The sequence below is a fragment of the Strongylocentrotus purpuratus genome, unplaced genomic scaffold (assembly GCF_000002235.5).
Source record: "Strongylocentrotus purpuratus isolate Spur 01 unplaced genomic scaffold, Spur_5.0 spur5_scaffold_6, whole genome shotgun sequence".
Lineage (NCBI taxonomy): Eukaryota > Metazoa > Echinodermata > Echinoidea > Camarodonta > Strongylocentrotidae > Strongylocentrotus > Strongylocentrotus purpuratus.
Window position 1 is genome coordinate 52,631,589 of NW_022145612.1, and position 23,058 is coordinate 52,654,646.

A 23,058-nucleotide genomic window follows, 5' to 3' on the forward strand; every position below is an offset into this window, starting at 1 on the left:
AGATTTGGCAATCCGATTAGTCTTTATTGCGCAACTTTGTATGCATTTATTTTAATAACATTGACTAATTTAGGTGTTTATTGCTTAAATACAAGATCATACTATTTTGTTAAGGAGTCAATTTCCTTTCATTAAATAGAATGTTAATTACATGCACTTTATTTTAGAATAAAACAATTTATGACAGAAGTATTTTGTTTGAAAGCCCATTTACAGACTAAAAACAAAGGTCAGAGGGCATGTTTCGTCATATGTTATTTCCACAACAATACATAGACTTTCAAGGCGACGGATAGGTGTCTCTAACTAGATCTATATTCTGCTTTACAAATATGAAGTGACTGACAAGTTATATCTATGTATCTTAGCTGCAGATACGTTCTCAAGTTTGTGGTGCAATTTCAGGTATACATTTGAATAGTTTAGTTATGCATTTTTCTAAAGAGAATGAAAATTAGATCCTGTGCAGCTGTGCTGTGTCATTTGTGGCTTCCGTGCATGTTGTTATTGCGTGTGAATGATTGACATTTTACAGTCCAGTGGCCAGTGCTGTGCATTGCATTGAAACCTTCGATAAATACGTGTGCACCCGTGATGAAGTTTATGAATGTGAGAATGACGTTGATGTTTTTCATGCAATGTGCCTGAGCTTATACTTTGAAAGGCTTTGAAACTTTAACATTCCATCAGTTTGTAAATAACTTTGTTTGAATTTGAAAATGGATCTAGGTCTAGATCTATGATACTGATATTGATAGACCCCGATTTTTTATTCCAACCTTTTATTTTTTGCAAATATAGACTACTCAATTAACATCGAGTCCTAAGTTAAATAACTTCAGTTGACAATATTTTTTTAATAGACACTGACTGAGACAGAGAGTAGCTGCGTGTAGACGAGTTATACAGTAAACAGCAATCTTAGCTATCAATGATTTGTAAGTCCTTGTTAAAAAAATTCAGCGCTAGTTCAGAAGCCTATCCAAAATTTGACCCGTAACTCCGGCGTGGAGATACCCCACTTAAACATACCCAAAATGAAGTGAATATTCATCAGATGTTTAAATAAAGATTATGAGTTAAAAGTCGTTATGTTAATTACCTGTTTCGTGTCAATTTTCTTGGTATTTTTTGAGTATTTTTCGGAAAAACATTGATATTAGTATACACTTTTTCACAGGTTTCACAGCAAACCGCTGCACAATTACAATTGCATACCGATGGTGGGTTGCGGGCGGGCGCGGGCGCATGCCTGTGTGAAGTTATCTACAGTAATGTCTCGTACCCTTTTCTAACAGCACTGATTTTCATCGGATGCATCCGGACGCATCCGATGAAACGGCCAGTATGAAAGCAACAGAGGAGAAAAAGGCGATTAAATAGCCTATGAAAAGAAGAGAACTAGGCGATTAAATTCTCATTCTATCGGTGTGACACCGATGAAACGGCCAGTATGAAAGCGTTCAGGAGAAAAAGGTGATTAAAACAGCAATTAAAATGGTCAAAGGTCGCAATGTACGCGCGCTTTTTTCGTAACCAGCTTTGTTTGTTGACTTATGGTTGAACATGCTGCATGCTAGCTAGATGGAGCGCAGGCTTAATAATTACGCAATAATTCTTCACTTCCGGCATGGGCTCGCCACATTGAGCAAATTTCATCGGCAGTTAGAAAGCGACGAAGAAAACTGCAGTTTCACCTTTGTTTACATAAGGAAAATTCAATCGGTATTTTCATCGGTTTGACTCCGATAGAAGCCAGTTTGAAAGCAGTATCAGATCCTCATTATGTAGTAGATAACTTCACACAGGCAAAACCGTGGAAAATATGCAAGATAAAGGCACAAGACTGATTGTTAAACTTAAAATATCATTTACTTGTAAATTTATATATTTTATTTTCATGGTTTTGGATCTACAGTTGTAAATGTATTGATCTGCTCATAGTGACAACTACAATTTAAAAATAATTATACCATTATTCAGAGACTGAATTAGACCCTCTGGTATCATCTATTGTAAAAATAACTTAATTAGCAATTTTATGATATGAACACAGTACTATGAGGAGTCAGATACTACATGTACATATTTTTCACATATTCTAAAATGCACTTAGGTATTCAATTCTTGCATTTTTTGTTCCTGGCATAACATTAATATTTTTTCTCTATTCCTACAGGAAAACAACTAGAATCAATAGAGGAAACTATCTAATATAAACCAAAATGGCAGAGTTGAGAGATACTGATACAAGCCCCGTCATTCAGAGTGGGGTTGAGACTGATATTAGCCCCGTCATTGAGAGTGGGCCCTCAACCCATCTGGATGACTTTGAAGAAATCAGCACCAATGTGTCAGAGTTTGCCCAGGTCATCTTCAACAATGTACAGGAGTGCTATGTACCAGGTGAGTCCTTTTAGTATGGCTGAGTGAAACATGTCCTGATGTCAGGTTGTTTTAGATGTGAATCCAAACAAAATAAGAAGCTTCAAGAAAGTCTGAGGACATTTTTGCAAAAACTTCTGGATTCACAAATTCTCTATGATCATAAAAAAAATCTCAACTCCATTGGTATCGCGTATTTGTATCCAAGCAATTAAAGCTACTCTTTATTTCTTATCACTCACAAACTCGGCGGCGTTATCTAACCGGAAGGGTTATCCCTTCAAAGCATTTTAATATCACATTTGTTATTGTATTGATACTTGATAGTCTAAAAGCTTGTCCCAAAATAGTCCCCCTATTTCACCCCTTAAGATTTGACTAACAGCGTGTCCACACACAAAACAATTTATCCCGAAACTCCATAACAAAACGTATAAAGAATCATAGTATAAATTTCAAAGTGTCCACACACAAGAAACGTCATATAAATAATCATCGTATAAATTCAAGGATGTCCATAAACAGAAGAAAGTAATCCTGAAACTCTACAGTCTGGTCTCCTTTCGCTCGAGGTCACGTTAAGCCCCGCCCAGTTAGTTACACTAGTTACACTCCCCCTGTCCACACACAACATTTTCTGTGATTAGGCGTGATTAGGCGTGATTCTTTATTGAGTTTCAGTTTGAAACGATGCCCAAACCTGCGTTTCGTTAGACTAGTTTCGTTATACGACGTATCGTTAGTGAGCGTCCACACACACAATTTCATTGTAAAACTATCGCGAAACGGTATAGCTAATCACGGAAAATGTTGTGTGTGGACAGGGGGTAAGTGTGACTTAACCATGGGTTGTCAGACACCCCCTGAAATAGGGGCAATTTTTTTCTTCCCCTGTAAGCCCTGTGACCAAATTTTTTCATGAGAAAGAGGTATGGATGTACTTTAATTACCAAAACTATAAAAGCTGACACAATTTTCTAAATGATGGTACCTGGGTATCATATTGTATTGCTTTGCTGGCCCCAAAATGCTCGGGATGTAAAGAAGGAATATTTCTCACATTCCAACCGTAATAAATCAAAGTGTTTCATTCACTTCACTTCAGTTCACATTTACATGGTACAATCTTCAGTTTTGGGGGTGTAACTTTGTGTTAATGATCATTCCATTGATACGATACCAATATTGAAGTGTATTGCTTCTTCCTCATGAGTAACCCCCCTAAATTAAAAATATCACAACAAAATGGACACACATAGAGCACTATTTGAACCATACCTCTTTAGATTGAAATATCTCTGGCAGGATTTACAGTAATCTACATCAAGGATATTAGTCATTGTATTGCACAATCCAGTAAGCAGTTCTACTCAGTCTTTGCCAGAAAAATAATATTGCAGATTGTAGTTCGTCTGTATTCTGTAATACAATGTACATTATATTAATGTTCTCTTCATGTGGATCATTATTTATAAGTAGTTCAGTACATTGTAAATGGCGTCTGCATCATGTATTTTTATGTTCCTGTGTTTTGTATTGATGGCAATGTCCAATTACACAAGCTGTTTTGCAAATTATACACATTAACATGCATGGATTAATATTGGCAACATCATATTGTACTAGACAGCGTTAGTTTTACAATCTTCAAATGTAAATACTTTTAGATGACACTGATTCAAAGGTTCATGTTTATTGGATAATTCCACATAATTGTACAGGGTGTTTTAGTAAAGAGATAACTTCAATTAATTATTGATTTCTATCTTTGAATGTAACTTTAACCCCCCAAAAATTGAAAACATGTGCTCCCATGTTTGGTCAGAATGTTTAAACAGATAATTAATAGAAATCTGTGATATCTTAAGTTATGGTAAGTTGCTGTATTACACTTACATTAATTTTTCATATACCTGCTACTCCAAAGGTAGTGTCACAGACTATGCGTTTGTCTGTAATTCTCTCATAACATTTATTTCAAGACTGGATAAAACAAAGAAATGATAAGTATTAAGAAATAGTTTGCTCAGTTTAAAATAAAAGGATTTCCCAAAATCAGAAAGTCCCAGATTCAAGCTTTGCCCTTGTGTATGGCAGACATTGAATCCAGTAACGTACAGTTTGTACATGTACAGTACAAGTAGTAGGAGACAATGAGCAAGAAATGGCATCTGTGTACAGTGGAGGCTTCGTAGTTGTATATCAACCGTTTCTTCTCAATGGCAACGGCCTGTTGGGGAATCCCAGATAATTGTACAGGGTGTTTCAGTAAACGGATAACTTTGAATGACTATTGACATTTACAGTATCTTTGAATCAGTGTCATCTGAAAGAGAAAACTTCACAGCTTTTCAATAGTATCTTGATAAATATGACCGAACAAGAAAAGCAGTTGGTTCTGTTTTATGCAAAACATACAGTGTAATAGGCAAGGCTTTGAATAGGCTTTTCAGTCAATGCTGATTTCCATGTACATGTATATTAATTCTTTATAGTGTGGTTATATTTGTATGCTCAACATTTGGTAATAACTTTAGGTCTTAACACAGTGCTTTGATATATGTGTTCGGGCGACAATAGCTCTGGTCTCCAGGATTGATTTTATCTAACATTATGTTGCAAATTTTTGGTTTTAGGCTAGGATTTGAGTTAGTGTTAAATAGGATTAGGTGAACTGTGCAATCCACCAGAGAGGAAGTTTTTGCTGTAGCATGTGTCATGCAGTCCTGAACACTTTCAATTCATACATGTTTATGTCGGAGAAGTCACTGAGGCTAGAGATGGATTCATTGAAACATCCTATTTTCTTCTTCATTTTCTTCCCCTATTTTCTTCACCTATTTTCTTCACCTATTTTCTTCACCAGGGACCGATCTACAGTGCAACTATACCCTGACTTCGGCCATCAGGCCCCAGTCACGTGACTGGATCGGAGTCTTCAAAGTAGGCTGGACATCCACCCGTCAGTATCGAGCATTTGAGTGGGCCCCCACCCCCACCCAGCTGACTGATAGCGACGAATGGACCCAGGATATCACGTTCAAAGGTAGGAATAAGATCCTCAGATTTTAAAGAATATTTCTCCTAAGATGATCAAACCTTTGGAGTCTGATAGTTAAAATTAATCAGACACTAGAATTTTAGGGTGAAGGTTATGCAGTCTTTGTAAAAAGTCAAAGGGGTTCAGAAACAGATTCCTGCCATTTTCAAGTAATTAGATACACTTATATACATGAACTTCAACCAATCTTTACAAAATCTAGAATGCCTCCCTTTTTAATGATACACATTTTGTATGTTGAATTTAGGAATTTATCAATTTTAATTATTTCTTTCAAAGAAGGATAACTTCAATTTGATTCTGGGCTAGTATATTTCAGAAGACTAATTTAAATAGAACTTTAAATGTAAACATGTATGCTTTCTTACATTTGAATGGATATTAAGTAAAGTTAAGTAGTACCTGACATCAGGGAATAATGAACATTTGATTTGCTTTTGTAAATCAGAAGTACATGTATGTCAGTTGATATTTGTTTACAAATTTTATCTAGATGTACAAAGTAAATGCGCATCTTGGGATTGTATACAATACATTTACAGGTACATGATTTTTTTGTAATTGGTATTATATTTCATTACAAGAAAAGAGTGCATAATTTCAGACTAGATTCTTTTTAGATATATCTACATGTACTACTTCCCTATATGAAACTTTTTTAGCCCATTAATAAATCATTTTTAATGTTCCCATATTCTTCCATACCTGAACTTTATTACCAAACACTGCAATACAAAGTTCACTACAAGATATGAAATCAGTTGTTTGTAATACGAAGCAGAGTATTTTACTATGACATGATTCTGTTACTATTGTATTTATTGAAAGCAAAAAGTTTGGTTCAAAGTTCAGCCAAAGTCTGAAATGTTCTCATTGTTCGCATGTCCTTCACTGTTATTGATGAGGAAGTAGTGTTTAACCGCCCTAATCCAAACTGAGGATTGAGATTCGTAACATGACTCGTTTAATGAGCAGTAGCTTAAATCATTGCCAACAAGAGCATGTAGTAGCTAGACCAATGGAAGATAACTTGATAGCAGGGGGATTGAGTTTATATAGGTCAAATACCCCATGCCCAAAATGATTGTGACACTTTTTGAGGAAACCTTGTTTTAAATGCAACCATGAGCATGTACATGTATGGGAAAATATAAAAGAGAATCTGATAGTTCAAGAATTGAGCTACTACAGTGAAGACTATTCATGAACATGAACATTGCCCATGTATGTATATGTTGCATGTTTTGAACATTCTAAACCAAGAGGGAAACCACACAATTGATGCCTCAATCTAGATAGAGGATTAATCACTTTTAAATGGGATTCACTTTCAAAACCCTATCATACATACATGTACATGTACATGCATTCATGTTGCGTGCTCCTTACTGTAGCATGCTTCTCACCTGGTACACTTGTACATGTATATGGTACTATTTTTTTTTAATCGGACGTTACATCTACTTCTGTAAACAAGTTAGACCCTCATTTAACCCACTAGAGCAATAAAGTATTTCATATGATTTGAATACACTTATTAGTTACTCCTAGATTATATGAAAAGAAGATATCATTAGATTATAGTAGTGCCTACATTAGAAATATACCAGGTACTCAAAAAATTGTAGCTGTCCATCTACAGAATTTTATTTTCTTCCAAAAAATGATGTTTCCCACAGAATTGAGTTTTATTTGATTTGAAAGCAATAAATAATCATAACTATCACCGCTGCATGCGCACAATTTTTGGTGTGGGGAAAATTACCGTTATGGGACCCGGTACCGCTCCAAAATTTTCAAGTCAAACCTGGGTTGGCAAAACCCGTAATGACTCAGGCCTAGTGAAAACTGATAATACATGTATTAACCAATATTTTAACTTACCAATTGTTTGACCTCCTCGTTTCCACAACTTTCAGGAACGTTTTGATCCAAACAAGAAATTATATTACATTTGTTTAAATCTCCTTTCCTCATGAAAAACCATATCAATACATTATAATGCAGGTACATTAACATTTATTAATTTTAAAAAAGGTAAATGTATAGAAATATACAACATTTCCTGTGGTTGCAATTGAACATCTGAAATTAATTTTTGAGTGACCTTTGACCTCTTCATGCAGCATACTATCTACCCAAGGATGAAGACGGTGAGTACTACCAGCTGTGCTACATTGATTCCGCTGGTAAGATGCGGGGAGCCAGCACCCCCTTCCAGTTCCTGGAGCAGTCAGCTGAAGACTTTGTCCAGGTGCTTGATGATTCCATGGATATCCTCATGATACACAACAAGGTACATACCAAACCTGTTTCAGGAACTACCTGTCTGAAGGGACCACCCCCCCCCCCCCCTCCCCCTCCACCTGCCCCTTTATGCACTTTTTCCCAATCCTTTATAAATGTGTGCTGACTTTTGCTACAGGCTTTATATTGTGATAGGCTAATCATTGTGGTTGCATTTGGGTTTATAGTAGGTTTATGGTTAGGATTAGGAGGGTTAGATAATATTTGTTCCACTTATTATTTTTGATTCCTAAAGCAGTGATTGAGAAGAAAAAAATGTGTGTAGAAATTAGATGTAAATCACATTTTTTGTTTCTATGATTAGTCAGATTTGACTCAGCAGAGGACTCTGTAATCATCCTAAAAGTGTCATTAAAATGATTTAATTGAGTAGTTAGTGTATATCTTCTGGAGGCTCAGAAAATATGTATGTAGAAGACTAAACTGTTCATAAACATCCCTCATAAATTATTGGCTTGGATTTGATTTTCTGTGCAAGAAACTGATGTGGATTTGAAGTTGAAAAACAATCAAGATTTATTGAGAATAATATACATGTGTGCAGATGTTTCAAGCCTATGACTCTCTCTCTCTCTTGCACTTTCAGAGTGAATATTGTGTGGGGGAGCTGAAACGAGTCCAGGAGGAGAAGCTTGAGATTGAAGAGGAGTGCAAGTCACTCAAAGAGAAGGTGATCGCCATGGAAACAGAGCTCCAGGAAGCCAAGGACCAACTGGACAGCATCACACAGGAATATGAGGTAAGGAGACTGGGCTAGCAGAAGATAGCAAAAACTTTTGTTTTTACTGTGACATTGATAACATTTATGATAGGAGTTGAGAGACACATTATAATAATAATAATAATAATGGCTACTTGTATAGCGCACAAGTGAAGGGCACTGTTTCTGTATGGAAAATACATTTTGGAAAATCAGCTTGAAAGGTTATAACAATCAGTATTATCTGGTTGAAAAAATATTTGGTATATGTTTGAAATAACTCCTTTACTTACCATCATATCTCTAAATTTACAGTTTATGTTTAAATCAGTGTTAATCTTTCCCCAGTATTGATCATTTTTCTATTTTTTCTATTTTTGTTTGTTTCTACATTCTTGCATAAATTTATTAACATGTAAGAACCTTTACTACCTATATATAAAAACTTTCAATCAAATCTATGAAGCAATTCCCCCCAAAACCAACCGCTGTTTATTAAAAAATTCCCAGTCTCGCACTCTTGGCAACAAGTCGATGGAGGAGAAGCTGGAGAGCATGACCTGTGAGCTGGCTGAAGCAAGAGAGAGGGTAGCAAATCTTTCTGAGGAAGCAGGAAATTACGAGAGCTCCCTCCAGCAGACAGAGGGCGCTTTCATGGAGGTCGTCAACCGAGAGCTTGCCCTTCGAAACAAGCTGGATGAGCTGGAGAAGCGATACACTCAAGTCGTGTCAGATAGGACTAGTCTAAAGGTAGGTGTTTTCATTTGGGTTGTTTCCATTTATAACAATTTCCAAAATGTAATAGGAAGCATTAAAAAGACTAAGAAATCATCATTCTGAAAACATGGAAACCTCATTGGCTAGGGTTTGATTTGATTTGATTTGATTTGATTTGATTTGATTTGAAAAGGTATTTATTAAAAACCACATGGCAGCTCAACAGTTAAATTGAGTGGAATTTATATCATAACAAATTCAAATAAATGCAATACAAAGTAAATATGATACAATTTGACATTAAAGGCCCACTGCACTATCTGTAGCTACTTGCGCCCTCTATAATAACAAACAATGCCTAATCGGTGACCATTGGTCCCCCATGATCCTCTCTTTCTTATGTTAACTGAGAGCTGAGTTGATGAGATAACCACCTGTCCAATGACCTTGCAGGGCAGTCTAATCCCTCCTATAAACTACGGCAGATAAGCTTTAAGACTTATACATAATTAAAGAAAAGTACATTGTAGCTATACCGTGTAAATCATGATAAAATAGGGTGAAAGTAAACTTCATACAGATCAAGCGAAGACCTGCTGTTTTAAGAAATTAAACAAAAATTAGGTATAAAGTACTACTTAGTATAAAGAGGGAGTTGGTTCCGTGAATTATAATCATGTGACAATTGGACGAAAATGGTCTGTAATTCTGTTCATTCTTTTTGATATAGACAAAAAGTTTTCAAAAAGAAACCTGATGACAATACAAAACAGAATGGGATAAGTTAATTGAGATGATAATCAGGGATGATAATAATTTTCATGTATGAATTGCATATGACTCAACTTAAGTTACCTAAATGTGAAATTTCAAAGGGGTTACTATTCAAACTGTACATGCCTGTGATTGTTATGTGTAGACCCAGTTGGAATCGACAAATAAGAACAACACGGAGATGTGCGAGGAGATTGATAACCTAAAGCAGCTGTTGTCCCATAGCAATGAGACTCACCAGGAGGTGAGAGAGAGTGAGGTCCGCGTGAAGGAACAGTACCTCAAGATGCAGCAGGACCTACAGCAAGCCAGCGTGGAGAAGGTTAGTAGAAGGTCAAATAGAGGTCAAGTAGAGGTCATCCGCATAGACAAACTTGAAATATAGATTAATAGCCAGATCTTCTTTAAAGTATATATGCAGTGGAAGATATATGGAGTTCTAAAAGGGATAATTGAAATTGAATGAGAATGCCATTTGTTAATACATGTGGATGGTTATAAGTGATTGTCAGAAAGGTACACAAATTATGGTGTGAATATCCAAGAGTGTTTAAATGTCAAATGTTGAATGTTGAATGTAATCACAATAATTCTGAATACAGTGAAGTTAGAATGAAAGTGGTATATGTAAGTTCAGATTAGTGGAACTGTTACAATATTGCAACTACATGTATTTCATAATCATTATACAGCTTGAGCCCACTAATACTGGTAGCTGAGGCAGTATTTGTGTATTTCACTGGAAAAAGTATCTAGACTTCTATTAAAGAACTAGCATTTAGTACATTCCTGCATTCAGTTATCATATTAAACTGTGCATTTGTATTTTTCTATTACCAGGAGCAATTGCAGATGATGGAATGTCGGTTTTCGTCTGCTGAATCGAGCCGTGTCATCCTGGCCAAGGAGCTGGACTCGCTCAAGATGGTCCAGGAAAAGCTCTCCAAAGATCTTGTGGTAAGTCCATTCACAGATTGTTTTTCAGTGTGTAGGTCCATTCAAAATGGGCCAAGATGGCTAAACTAAGAAGATATTTTGAAGTTTTCTCCTCAACTGGAATAATGTTTTAATGAGAAATAAAACATTCCAGGCAAGTAAATAACCATTGCATCAATAACCATTACATCAATATAAAACAACAGACTCATGGGAACCACGAGCAAGCTGTGTGCCTGTGCTTTCAAGGAGACTCTGAGTTCATTTTTTTTATTTTTGGAACCCATGGGTGAAGAAGCATCCTAGCATAGGGCTTATAGATGCAATCTGGTGTTCCTTTCAGATACACAAACATTCACAGAAAATTGTTGATGGGAAATCTTTCTCTCAAATATGTCTGATTCTTTTCATCTTTAAAGGCTGCAAAGACTCAGAAGGAATCCTTGAAGATGGCTTTGGATCGTCAGACTAAGGAGATGAAGGAAGAAAAGAAGAAAGTACAGCTACAAAGCCATCAAAGTAGAGAGAAACAAGCCCTTCTTGTGGAACAGATCAGTGCCCTCAAGGATGGTATACAGCAACTTGCACAGGTGGGACTATGAAACCGAATTCAAGCCTTAGGCTAGTTCATACAATCTGCTGTAATCCGTGGCAGCTGTTTGTGTACTAAATAAATGGCAAGAGGATGATAAAACAGTAGTGGAGTGCAACAATGTTCCTATCTGAAATCAGTTATCTGTGTGTTATTAGATACAATAAGCAAACCTGTGGTAAGCTGTTGGTTTATAGTCGCATACACGAACAAGCCTTTACAAGTGAATATTCAATATGATTTAGTTGAAGGAATTTGAAGTGAAGTTACTTTTAGGGGAGGAAAGCAATTGGTAGGTTTGCATAGGGGATGGCCATAAATTGAGAATATAAATTCTTATTATTATTAAATTTAAATACCGGTAAGATGTATAGTGTATGTCTCCAAAGTCTCTAAAGCAGTTTGATTTACTTCCCTGAATTCTACTTTGAAACACTTATTCCCAGCATTGCAGTGAGGTCCATTCATTCACAGCACAACAGTCTAGCAAAAAAAAAGGAGAGCATAGTTCTTTTTTTCTTAAATACAGGAATGGACTTGTATACAAGACATAACCAAGATCACAAAATTTCCTTATTATTGCATCATTTGCCGTTACCTTGCATGATGTTTCATACTTGAGGATGCTCTGTTATCCCATAGGAGAAGGAGATGGCCTGCAAGGGCACCAAAGGCTCCCAGGAGGCCCAGCAGATTGCCACCAAGGACCTGAAGGACAAGGTCAGACGTACCCAGTTCCACTGCAAGGAGGAGGTCCGCAGGCGTTCAGAGCTCCAGAAGAAAATGGTAGGCACAGTCCTGAAAGATAATTATACATGCATTTGGAGATCGACAGCATTTCTTTTTCATGATAATCAAACTTGCTATCATTATTGTATTATATTACATACATTATGTTTTTATTCTTGTATCTTAATGCTGATTTTCACTTAAAGTGACTCGGTAACATCGTCTCAGATTCTGAAACAAAATCCTGGATTTAGCTCATGCTGCAATGTTAATTATAAACTTTTAGGTCAGTCAGGAACCCCATGAATTTCACAAGCCGATCGCCTGTCTGATTATAAAGATATTTTTAATTGGAATTCGAAATCAAATTTTCTGTTTTCCTAACGGTTTTGATAACACTACAGTCTATTTGGGGCCTTGTCACACATAAATACTCTATTCTCATCCCCTCTTTATTTACACATAAAAGAGTTGTTTTACTGCTACTGCAGTTTATTGTGACACGTGGGAATGAGACGTGATATCTTTAATATCTATTATTTCCCTGTTCCATTCCAGCTTGCCATGGAGACCTCTTTCCGTGACGAAAGCAAGGAGTTGAAGCGGGAGGTGGAGGACCTGCGGCTCCGTCTGCAGATGGGTGCTGAAGAGTACAAGAAGGTGTACAGCGAGTGCCGCCAGCTGGAGGCAAAGATGGAGAAGAGAAAGGTTATGAAGGAATCAACTCAGACAATGTCCTCATCAACGGACAGTTCAACCTCATGGAAGGACGCTGAGAAGACCCTGTCGATCGCCAAGAGTGAGTGCTGAGATTATTGAAGCAATATATTGTGAAGGCAAATGTCCCGAGTGCTTATGAGACGTTGATAAAGAGTATGAGTTGCAATACCGATGCTTCAAAGGGGAAGTCTATATCAACAGCAAGCTGGTTTTAAAAAAATGAAGGAGAAAAGGAAAGAAATAAATCTTTGAAATTTGTGGAAAATCTGAAGAAGAATAATTGGTTTTGCACAGAGTCTAAAACTTTTCATTTTTCCCAAAATATTATATTTTCCCATACAAAATTTTCAGGATTACACCATGTAATCTTCCAAACTTTCAAAGGAATAAAAGCACTGAAAGGGCTGATGAGCTCTTCTAGAAGCTCTAATTTCTATCAAGTCTTTTTCTCTCTCTTTCTCTCTTCCTACCTCCTCCCCCCCCCCCTCCCGTCTCTCTCTCCCTTTATCTCTGTCAATGTTTCAATTAGTATGCTCTGAGCATATTCAGGTTTATCTACCATGAACAAAGGCTGAAACTTAACTTGCAGGTATCCATTTTGTTTTTTGCCCTCTGGATCTGTGATGGGTACTTTATTTCCCAAAATAAAACTTCAAATACTAATATATGGGCATACAACAATGTAGCAACTCATAAACTTAGAAACCAAAGAGATTTCTAAAGATGTCCATGTTATTGTGTGCATAGGTGGAGAGGGCAATGGAGGTACTCTAGAGGTAGTGAGTAACAGTCAAGGCAGTCAGGTGACTTCAGAGCAGACATCCCAAGGAGTACAGGCTATGAGTAGCCAGGCTAGCCAAGGTAGTCAGATCACCAACCAGGCATCACAAGCCATTCAAGCTACCACAGGTATGTTGGTCATAGATCAAGGTCATTGTAGGCTCTGTGATGAACAGGGGAGGGTTTCACAAAGACTACAATTGACTTTAAGTTGAACTTAACTATGGTAGGGCGCTCATGCCACTAGTTGCTTTCACCATTGGTCTCTCAATTATGATCTTTAGATAATATTTTTTCCTTCAATAATGAACAATAAAAAATTCTGTAGATTTGTGACCACAATTGGTACGTCCCTTGAGAGACCAATGCCAGTAAATGGTGAGAGCAAATAGTGGCATGAACGGCCAGCCATAGTTAAGTCCAACTTAAAGTTGATCTTAGTCTTTGTGAAACACCCCTCAGGAATGATACCATCTCATCTGTTCATTCCATTCCAAGGATCAGCTAGACTGCTCCTCCATCATCATTACTTCCATTTCATCCTTATCATTGCACTGTCACTTGTAACACCTGTTGTTAAGTAGCTGCTGTGCTACCTACAATGCTTCATTGAGATTGATGTTGTATAATTATATCACTTACCCATTGAACATCATCCAACACAGTCCCTTGTCATCTCTCTTTCCAATTGTAACACAAAAACAAACTGTTTTATCTTGTAAAACACTCTTTGGTTTTTCACACATATGTACAAAATATCACCTTTTTTTTCTCATCCTGAGTCAAAATTCTAATATTGCTTTTGAGAAACATTTTTGTTACACTAATGGTACATTTATTGTTGTTGTTGAACCAGGGATCCAAGTCTCTAACTTGTCTACTCAAGCCATTCAGGCGACAACCAACCAAGCCACACAGGGCAGCCAGGTTGTAGGCACTAACAAAGAGAAGAGCACTCAGTCTGGCCTGCCTGCCGTAGCGACGAAGATGGAGGGAGCTCTCCAGAGGCCTGGGTCTCGAGACGACACCTTCGATCTGAAGGAGATGCATGTTCAGATGTGCTCTCTGTCCAAGGCGCTGGATGAGAGGAAGAAGGAGTCCGATGGTTTCAAGCGCTTGTATCAGGTCAGTTGACAAAGCAGACATGATGGCTCATAGTGGTTGCCAATGTTAAAACCCGTTTAAGTTTTTCCACTGATTTATTGAAGGCCAAGCATCAACCCTTGAATATCATATGAATTACTGTAATTATGTCACAAGATGAACAAGTAACCTTGATTTTGTCATAAAATTAAAATGAGAAATGAAGTTCATATTGACATTGTGGATTCGAACACAATGAAAAGGTTGACATGGCACACTATAAATCAGAGAACTTTATTTAAGCACTTGGGTGGGGGAGGGGGGGGGGTAAGCTAATTGGTTTTTGAGAATATGGAACAGTTATATTAATAGATGAAAATGTAGCAATTATGTAAGATGTTAGACAAATAAAATTCAGCTCCATCCCTTAAGGTGTACTTATATTTTCTGAAGCACCCAATATAGTATGAACTTTGGCAAACATTGATTGCAGTGGTATCATTTATTTATAACACTCTATAAGACATCTTGAGAATATCCTGTTTAATTGTATGTGTTGTTACTTTATGTAGGAGGAGAGAGAGAAGTCTGCACAATTGGAGCGTGTATGGCAGCTGAAATACCAGTCTCTAGAGGTAAAATATCTTCTTTTTCTAATGCATGTTCATCTTGGTCTTCTCCACATCTCTCAATACATGCCATGTATTTTTCCACCTACCTTAAGTGAGGTTTTTCAATTAGATTATACTGACATCATTAAGAAGCTTATCCTTTTTCTCCTATTTTCACTCTCTAAAGTCATTAATCAATGTATTTCCTCATCTACACTCCCCTCTCTTTTTCTTTCTCTCTCTCTCTCTCTCTCCCTCCCTCTTCCTCTCCCCCTCCATTTTCCCCTCCCTCTCCCCCTCCCTCTCCCCCTTCCTTTCCCCCTCCCTCTCCCCCTCCCTCTCCCTCTTCCTCCCCCTCTTCCTCTCCCCTCTCTCCATCTAGTATCATTATAAAGTAACCAATCCATCTTGCATCCTCTTTCAGAGTAAGAACACAGAGTTTCATGACAAGCACAACAAGATGCTCAATGACTACACCAACATGAAGCACAGCTACGAGAGTCTCAAGTTTGACATGGATTCCCAGCAGCGCAGGGCAGCTCCAGCGGCCCCTGAGCCTAGTGACCGACCAAAGCAGTATGTTAACCCCTACGCTGAGCCAGCTAGCCCCACTCAGTAAGTTCAACTAGAGTTTATGTATATTCCAGATGTATTCAAGTAGAATTTGTATATCTTAGAATCTGACTGGCTAAATGAATCTTTGTATTGCAGTGTTGTTTTGGAGGGGAAATGTTTCAGACAAGATTACCATAACATCATTACCCTTTTAACTTGTCTAAATGAAAGAAGACTTGTTACCTTTCATGTTTAATGCAAGTGAGGTTTCTTCATAACAATTATTTAACTTGCCATGCTTTCATTGTACTATTGATGACATTCATGATTTTGGACGTACTCTGATCAAAGTAAGGGTCACATTTCTGCGAAAACAGGGACTTGAAATATACAAGGAACAAGTATCATATTTCTTCTTGAATACATTTGTGAATTTCTATCTGTTGGTTGTTGCATTTTGATTGTGACATTGTTTCTAACAGCAACTGTGAAATCACTAATGCATGGTTCAAGTTTATTTTGTTTTTGAAGTGCCATTCGTACACCGGTATCATTAGAATCCTCCTTCTCCTCGTCCTCCATGCTCGAGATTTCTTCACTATTAACCATCTTCATCATCTCCCTCACTCCCTCCCTAGAATGGAGAATGGTAGCCCTGATCCACTAAACTCTCTCTATGGCAATCCCTACGCCACGTCCGAAAGGGGATTACCCTCCGCCCTAATGGAAGTTTCCATCGATAGCCTGGACATGGGCAGCATCCGCTACCCTCCAGATATGGTGGAAGATGCGGTCTTGTCCGATGCTTCAGACTCTATCCCCCCGGCCTTGCTGCCAGAGCCCCTCCAACCGGATGTCCTACAAGAAGGTACTTGTCGTCTTCAAGCATACAGTAGCATACCTGCAGTAGCCAACACGAAAGCAATAGTTATAGGACTAGAGTGAATGAACATGTAGCAAGCATTTGGCAACATGAACTCGTAGCTGCAGGACTCTGCGGCTATTCAAACTGTATACTACAGTATATCTAAAAATACGAAAAAGGACTGTAGGTTCTTAATACTTCTGATGGCAAACATATATCCATATCCATATTTATAGCAGATAAGAGATTTTCATTTTAAATGTAGTACCGTAATCAAATGTGGCAGAAAACAACTGTTTGACAATGCAGATACTATCATATCATAATGCACCTATATCCTACAAGCATGGTTTGTTGTGCACACTGTATTTGTTTCATGAGCATAAGCATGTGAACCTTGCATGACCGTCGTTTGTTTGTTGACTGAAGTTCTGAGATTGAAATACAGACTTCTTCCTACAGTAACGTGTACTGCCTATATGTTTTGTTGATTGTAGGGAAGATAGCAGCCATCAAGATGATGTCCTCACAGATGGAAGGGAAGAATGAACAGACCGATGATGATAGGTAAAGACCAGTTCCTTGTTCAAACTAATCTCAAGCCTCAAATAGTCCTATGCCCTATTAAATCAAGCTTTGGAAGAACTGTTTCTAATGCAACCCAGACCTAAGACTCTTATAGTCCAGGCCCTATTAAAGCGGGCTTGGTAAGTCCTGCTTCTCATATAATCTAAGCCTAAGTCCTGTTTAATCTGTTTAATCTGATTTCGTAAACAGTGTTCCTCATAAAACCACAGTCCCCAGCATTATAAAATCAGGTTTGGTGAGAATACTTTGTGATGTAAGCTGTAATATCTCACATTCTCAAGAAACGTAAATCAGGACAAATCACTTTTTGTTCATACTTCAAAAATCACAAATCTTGGTAAGGGTATATGAGTAATATAGTTGTTAAACTGTACTTTCTACCATTCCAATGACTCCACAGGGAGGATGCACAGTTCGTAGATGCCCAGGAATTCCCAGAAGCAACCAGCAGCCCCAATCGTGACCCAAGCGCTCCTCCCATGCCGACCTGCCCTCCCCCTCCCCCACCCGCCCTGGATCCCAAGAAGTGTCCGGAGTGCGTGATTGAGTTCCCGCCAAACTACCCCGAGGAGGACTTTGTGAGGCATGTGCAGAGGCACTTTGCCAAGCTGTGTCCTGTCTGCCAGGGTCTCCTAGATCCACAGATCAGCCAGATTGACTTCCAGAAGCATGTGGAATGCTGCCTCATGACACGCAACTGAGAGGTCACTTCCTCAAGGAACTTGACCCGCCCCTCCTGAAACCACAGTGAAATCCCTAACCCCAGTGTGGATGAGCAAGAGATTCTTTTCCCCCAAACTTGACTTATCTCTTGCTATGACCAAAGTTTCAACCCCATTTTTGAAGAGCAACTTATTCTTTTTCTCACAGAATTTAATTTGCCTTTTGCTGAGACTAAAATCAGTCCCCTAACTCTAGTATGAAAGGCAAAGAGATTCTTACTTCGAAGAATCTAACACATCCTTTTCTGAAACTAATACTGGGGCCCCTAACCTCATTATGGAATACCAAGAAGTTCTTTCTCCCAGGAACATAACCTGTCCCCTTGTTCTACACCCTATTAAATGGGGCATGACACCCCTGTTGATGACATCTGTACTTTCAGATTTCCTCCAGGGCTTGTCAAGGTATGGCTGTATTAGACTCCCGTTCCCCGTTGAACGTACAGCATCCTGTAACTCAACCAGTATTGCCATTATAGTTATACCAATGATAATGGCGACGCTTTACTTTTCCTGTTCCCTTTTACCGATCTCATGAAATTTCTCCCATCACAAGTTAGATTTAAGTAATGTTTGAAATACTAGAAATACTTAATAACTTTGCAATATCTAGCATCCAGACTTATGTACTGGCCTCTGTAATATTTGAGCTGTAGCTCCAACTGCAATAGATTGACTACATTTTAATAGTGAAGCTTAGTGTCTGAGAAAATTCATTGTGTATTAAAATTGATAGCTCCTATATGTTACCAATAGTGCAGTCTCTGAAGCACCCAACAATCTTCTGATTTTTCGTTAAAGGAAAACGTTTTGTATAATGAAGTAATGAAGTTATAATGTTACAGTATATTAATGATTCTTATTATCAAGAATGAATAGAATACTTTATCTTCTATCATCATGCTTTTCTTCTTTACACTTGTTTATGAGTACATGTTAATATATGTTTCATTCACTGCTGTACATTGAAAAAGAAAAAAAATTACGGTAGCAAAATTTAAGATGAATTTCTTTTGTAGTCTGCCGAAGCAAACCTTTCCTTGTAAAGAGGATATCTAGCCTCGGACTTCTTACGTTTGTTTACAGATTATTGCATTTCAGCAAAAATTTCAAATCATCATGAAATTAGGAGAACATAATCATGCATGTTTCATTTTGACAGCTAGATTTTTTTCTGCACAACGGATAAAACAAGTCTGTGACAATATACATACCTATATATATATATATTGCATTTGTGATATCATTTTGGTTTTGTTTGTTTTAAATGAATTTGTCATTTCTCTTATAATTTTATGAACTTCATCTTCCTCTATCGATATATTCATGTATCTCTTTAAGCAATCCTTAGTATGCATAACATTTATATTAAACAAAGATATAAAAGCAAACAGTGGAGGAAAAACTAGATATAGGTATATTTTAATGTATCATTGTTAATTTTATCTTGATGAGTGAATTTCTGAATATTGTTTGTATGAGGAGCTTGAATTGAGTTTGTGAATGAGAGGCGAGAGTGAGTTATGATAGAGCCATTTGCAGGTAACAGCCAACAAATGAAAAGAACGAGGGGAAAAAAGACATTAATATAATTTTTTTTTAGTATTAATTAATATTCATGTATATGTGGTATTCAGTTCCATTGCTGCACTCAAACATGATACCAGATAACATGCCACAAATGATAGGATGGGGCCTTGATTAATGCCTCCCTGCTATAGATTCATGCAAGGCAGATGTTTTCAAGGTCTAGATTTATGGGGGGGAGGGGTGGTGGATCAACAAATTATTTAAATTTGTCCTTGCTCTGGATCATTTAACAAAATTACAAGAACATTTTGTGAATTTTTTGTTCAAAGTTGTAGAAATTCAAATGAAAGATTGATTGACTATCATTATAGATCATAAATAATCTCAAATGTTACCATCAAAGGCAAACATGTAACCATGGAGACCAAAACGGAGGGAAATAACTTGGCCGTTGAGAAGCTTGTGACCGAGTGCCAAAAATGTGAATGGAAGAAGAAAGGATTGAACTTGTTTTTTTTATGAATTGTAATTTAAGAGATTAAATTGTACAGTGCTCATGAATATATAAATATGTCTGTAAAGTAAAGCAAGATTTAAGATAGCATTTATGTGAAAGTGACTAAAATATAATATTACACATACTTTATATGTTTGTAGTGTCATAATGCCTGAACCAATCTTAATTTGTAAGAAGTAACAACAGTGTGCTGTTTACTCTGTTTGTGTGAAATATACATGTTCTTATATCAGTTTGAAAATTGAAACTGCATCAACATTTTTTAAATATCCTCAACGAAAATCTTTTGTCAAATGTCTTCTGACAATAAATAGATGTAAATGTTTTCATTTCCTTGATTTATGTGGCTTGTGCATTCATGCATTGAATGTCAAGTCACATGGGATCATATGATTACGTGCATCATCTCCGAAAAGTTCTGTAGAATAACCAAGACATTTCTGACTTCAGATATATAACCATTATGCATTGCATATTTGCAGTGGCTGTATGTGCATGTAGTTAAACCATCACCCAATGTTATTGTTGAGTGCCTTTTGTAGTTTATAGTACCTGTAAGTCCATCTATTTGTGGTATGTTGGAATGCACCATTAGTTATGTTCTTATTTCCGTACTTAAATGTCAATGTATGGGCCTACGTCTTTGTTTTAAGGTAACTCGCAGTGTTGGTAAAATTAAAAGGGATCAAGTTGTGAAGTTACTGTTTTGTGGTTAAACACAACAAATTTGCTTTGGAACACTTGTTTTATTGTAGGGTGGGGGAGGGGGGTCTGTCACCTCTATTAATTCACTTGATACTGCATACCACAGGTAATATTGTTAACGAAGCTCAAACTGTTGATGGTTTTAAAATGGAAATTGCACTAGATTTAACACAGGAATTAAAAGGGAAACGAGTCAGAAAGATGTATTCTACTCATTTGGACCTCCATAAAGTTGGAAGGGCAATTTAGATGAATGGTTTCAACAAAATGTTATCATTGTTATCTGGGACTGTTTAAATGGTCAAAGAAATTCATACTTAAAAATATACATAAACTTAACCAACACTTGCGGATTACTTTAAATCCATTTAATGCATTTGAATGTAACCGAGTTCTGTATCTTTTTCATGTAGGCCTCTGCCAGCTTGTGGTGAAAAGTCATGAACTGATTCCATTTAAAAGAAATTCTGTTTATGAAATTCCAGTTGAAAGAAATAGTTTGCATGCTAACTGGAAAACTGCATGGGTCAGCTGTATCCATCCACAGATGACCCTTAACCTACTGTTGATTTCTTTCATCTGTCAGGCTTGCTTAGGTGTGGAAGATGGTTTCCAATGACTCATTAATGGTACCTACTGCAACAATTAGATTTAAAAGTATCTTTTACCTAATAGAAAAAAAATATATTGTATACATTTTTATTTGGGGCACAATATTATGTTGGAATAAACTTCTCTTATCATGCGAAATTGTAAAATTGCTATTCAGAATTGTGTTATATCTTAGTGAGAAATAAATGCAAACAGGTACATATGTATGCTGTAATTTGAAAAACAGACTTGATGTGACTTTTATCTGTTGAACTCTTATCTTATCCTCTTCCTGTCACCCCTTCCCCTAGGCCTCCGCTCTCCGCTCTCCATATCCCTACATATATATCCCCTACTTTAGTTGATTGTTTTTATGCCTCCGCCACCGAAGGTGGTGCCGGAGGCATCATGTTTTCGGGTTGTCCGTCCGTACGTCCGTCCCGTTTGACCATTATCACAATATCTCAAGAACCATTTAAGATTTAAACTTAAGACTCGGGAATAGTATTTATCACCATAGGAAGACGATCTGATTAGATTTTGGAGTACGTAGGTCAAAGGTCACAGGTCACAGAGGTCAACTTATGAAATTCCTTGTATTGAGTTTGTTAGCGCGATATCTCAAGAACCATTTGAGATTTAAACTTCAAACTTAAGGATAGTATGTATCACCATAGGAAGACGATCTGATTAGATTTTGGAGCACGTATGTCAAAGGTCAAGGGTCACAGAGGTCAACTTATGAAATTCCATACATTGAGATTGTTATCATGATATCTCAAGAACCACTGGAGATTTAAACTTCAAACTTAGTGATAGTGTGTATCACTATAGGAAAACAATCTGATTAGATTTTGGAGCACGTATGTCAAAGGTCAAGGGTCACAGAGGTCAACTTATGAAATTCCATACATTGAGATTGTTATCATGATATCTCAAGAACCACTGGAGATTTAAACTTCAAACTTAGTGATAGTGTGTATCACTATAGGAAAACAATCTGATTAGATTTTGGAGCACGTAGGTCAAAGGTCAAGGGTCACAGAGGTCAACTTATGAAATTCCATACATTGAGATTGTTATCATGATATCTCAAGAACCACTGGAGATTTAAACTTCAAACTTAATGATAGTGTGTATGAGAAACCGCATCCTAATTGATATAGTTGGTAAATTATTTTATCTATTTGGACCTGATAGATATCACGAACGTGTTGGGGTCCGTGTTGCGTTGTCCCATACACACCTTTCTGTGTACAGTGCTTGTAACTTTACCAAGACTGGGCCAATTTCATATCATTTTGATGATTCCAGAACCTTGCAGTACACACCAATACTTATATGCTAGATGATCAACCTTTTTTGATTGATTCCACGTTTCTTTCACAATGCAATCACATGACCAGAACTGGACTTTATCTTTTAACATTTTCATTCCAAATTCAGTCTCACACTTAGACCAATGGTTTTTGTGTTAAGGTCTTTTCATGAACTTGTTCTATAATTACCGGTAGCATACATTGCATATTTTTGTATATTTTCCTTTGAAAAATGACAGAATATCTCACAAAAATGAAAATATACATCCAT

The 23,058-nt window shown here is 37.1% G+C and overlaps 1 protein-coding gene across 1 annotated transcript; it reads left to right on the top strand.

Moving 5' to 3' along the window:
• The first annotated feature begins 261 nt into the window (after positions 1–261).
• Positions 262–21,716, top strand: LOC593945 (tax1-binding protein 1 homolog B). The gene is made up of 18 exons (XM_031000425.1): positions 262–405; positions 2,180–2,406; positions 5,252–5,431; positions 7,573–7,742; positions 8,340–8,492; positions 8,964–9,203; positions 10,090–10,266; positions 10,785–10,901; positions 11,300–11,470; positions 12,115–12,258; positions 12,760–13,000; positions 13,669–13,830; positions 14,558–14,826; positions 15,357–15,419; positions 15,820–16,010; positions 16,589–16,818; positions 17,313–17,382; positions 17,804–21,716. Exons 2-18 carry the CDS (start codon positions 2,226–2,228, stop codon positions 18,102–18,104), a joined length of 3,060 nt encoding a protein of 1,019 aa, XP_030856285.1. The 5' UTR covers positions 262–405; positions 2,180–2,225; the 3' UTR covers positions 18,105–21,716.
• Positions 21,717–23,058: the final 1,342 nt, after the last annotated feature.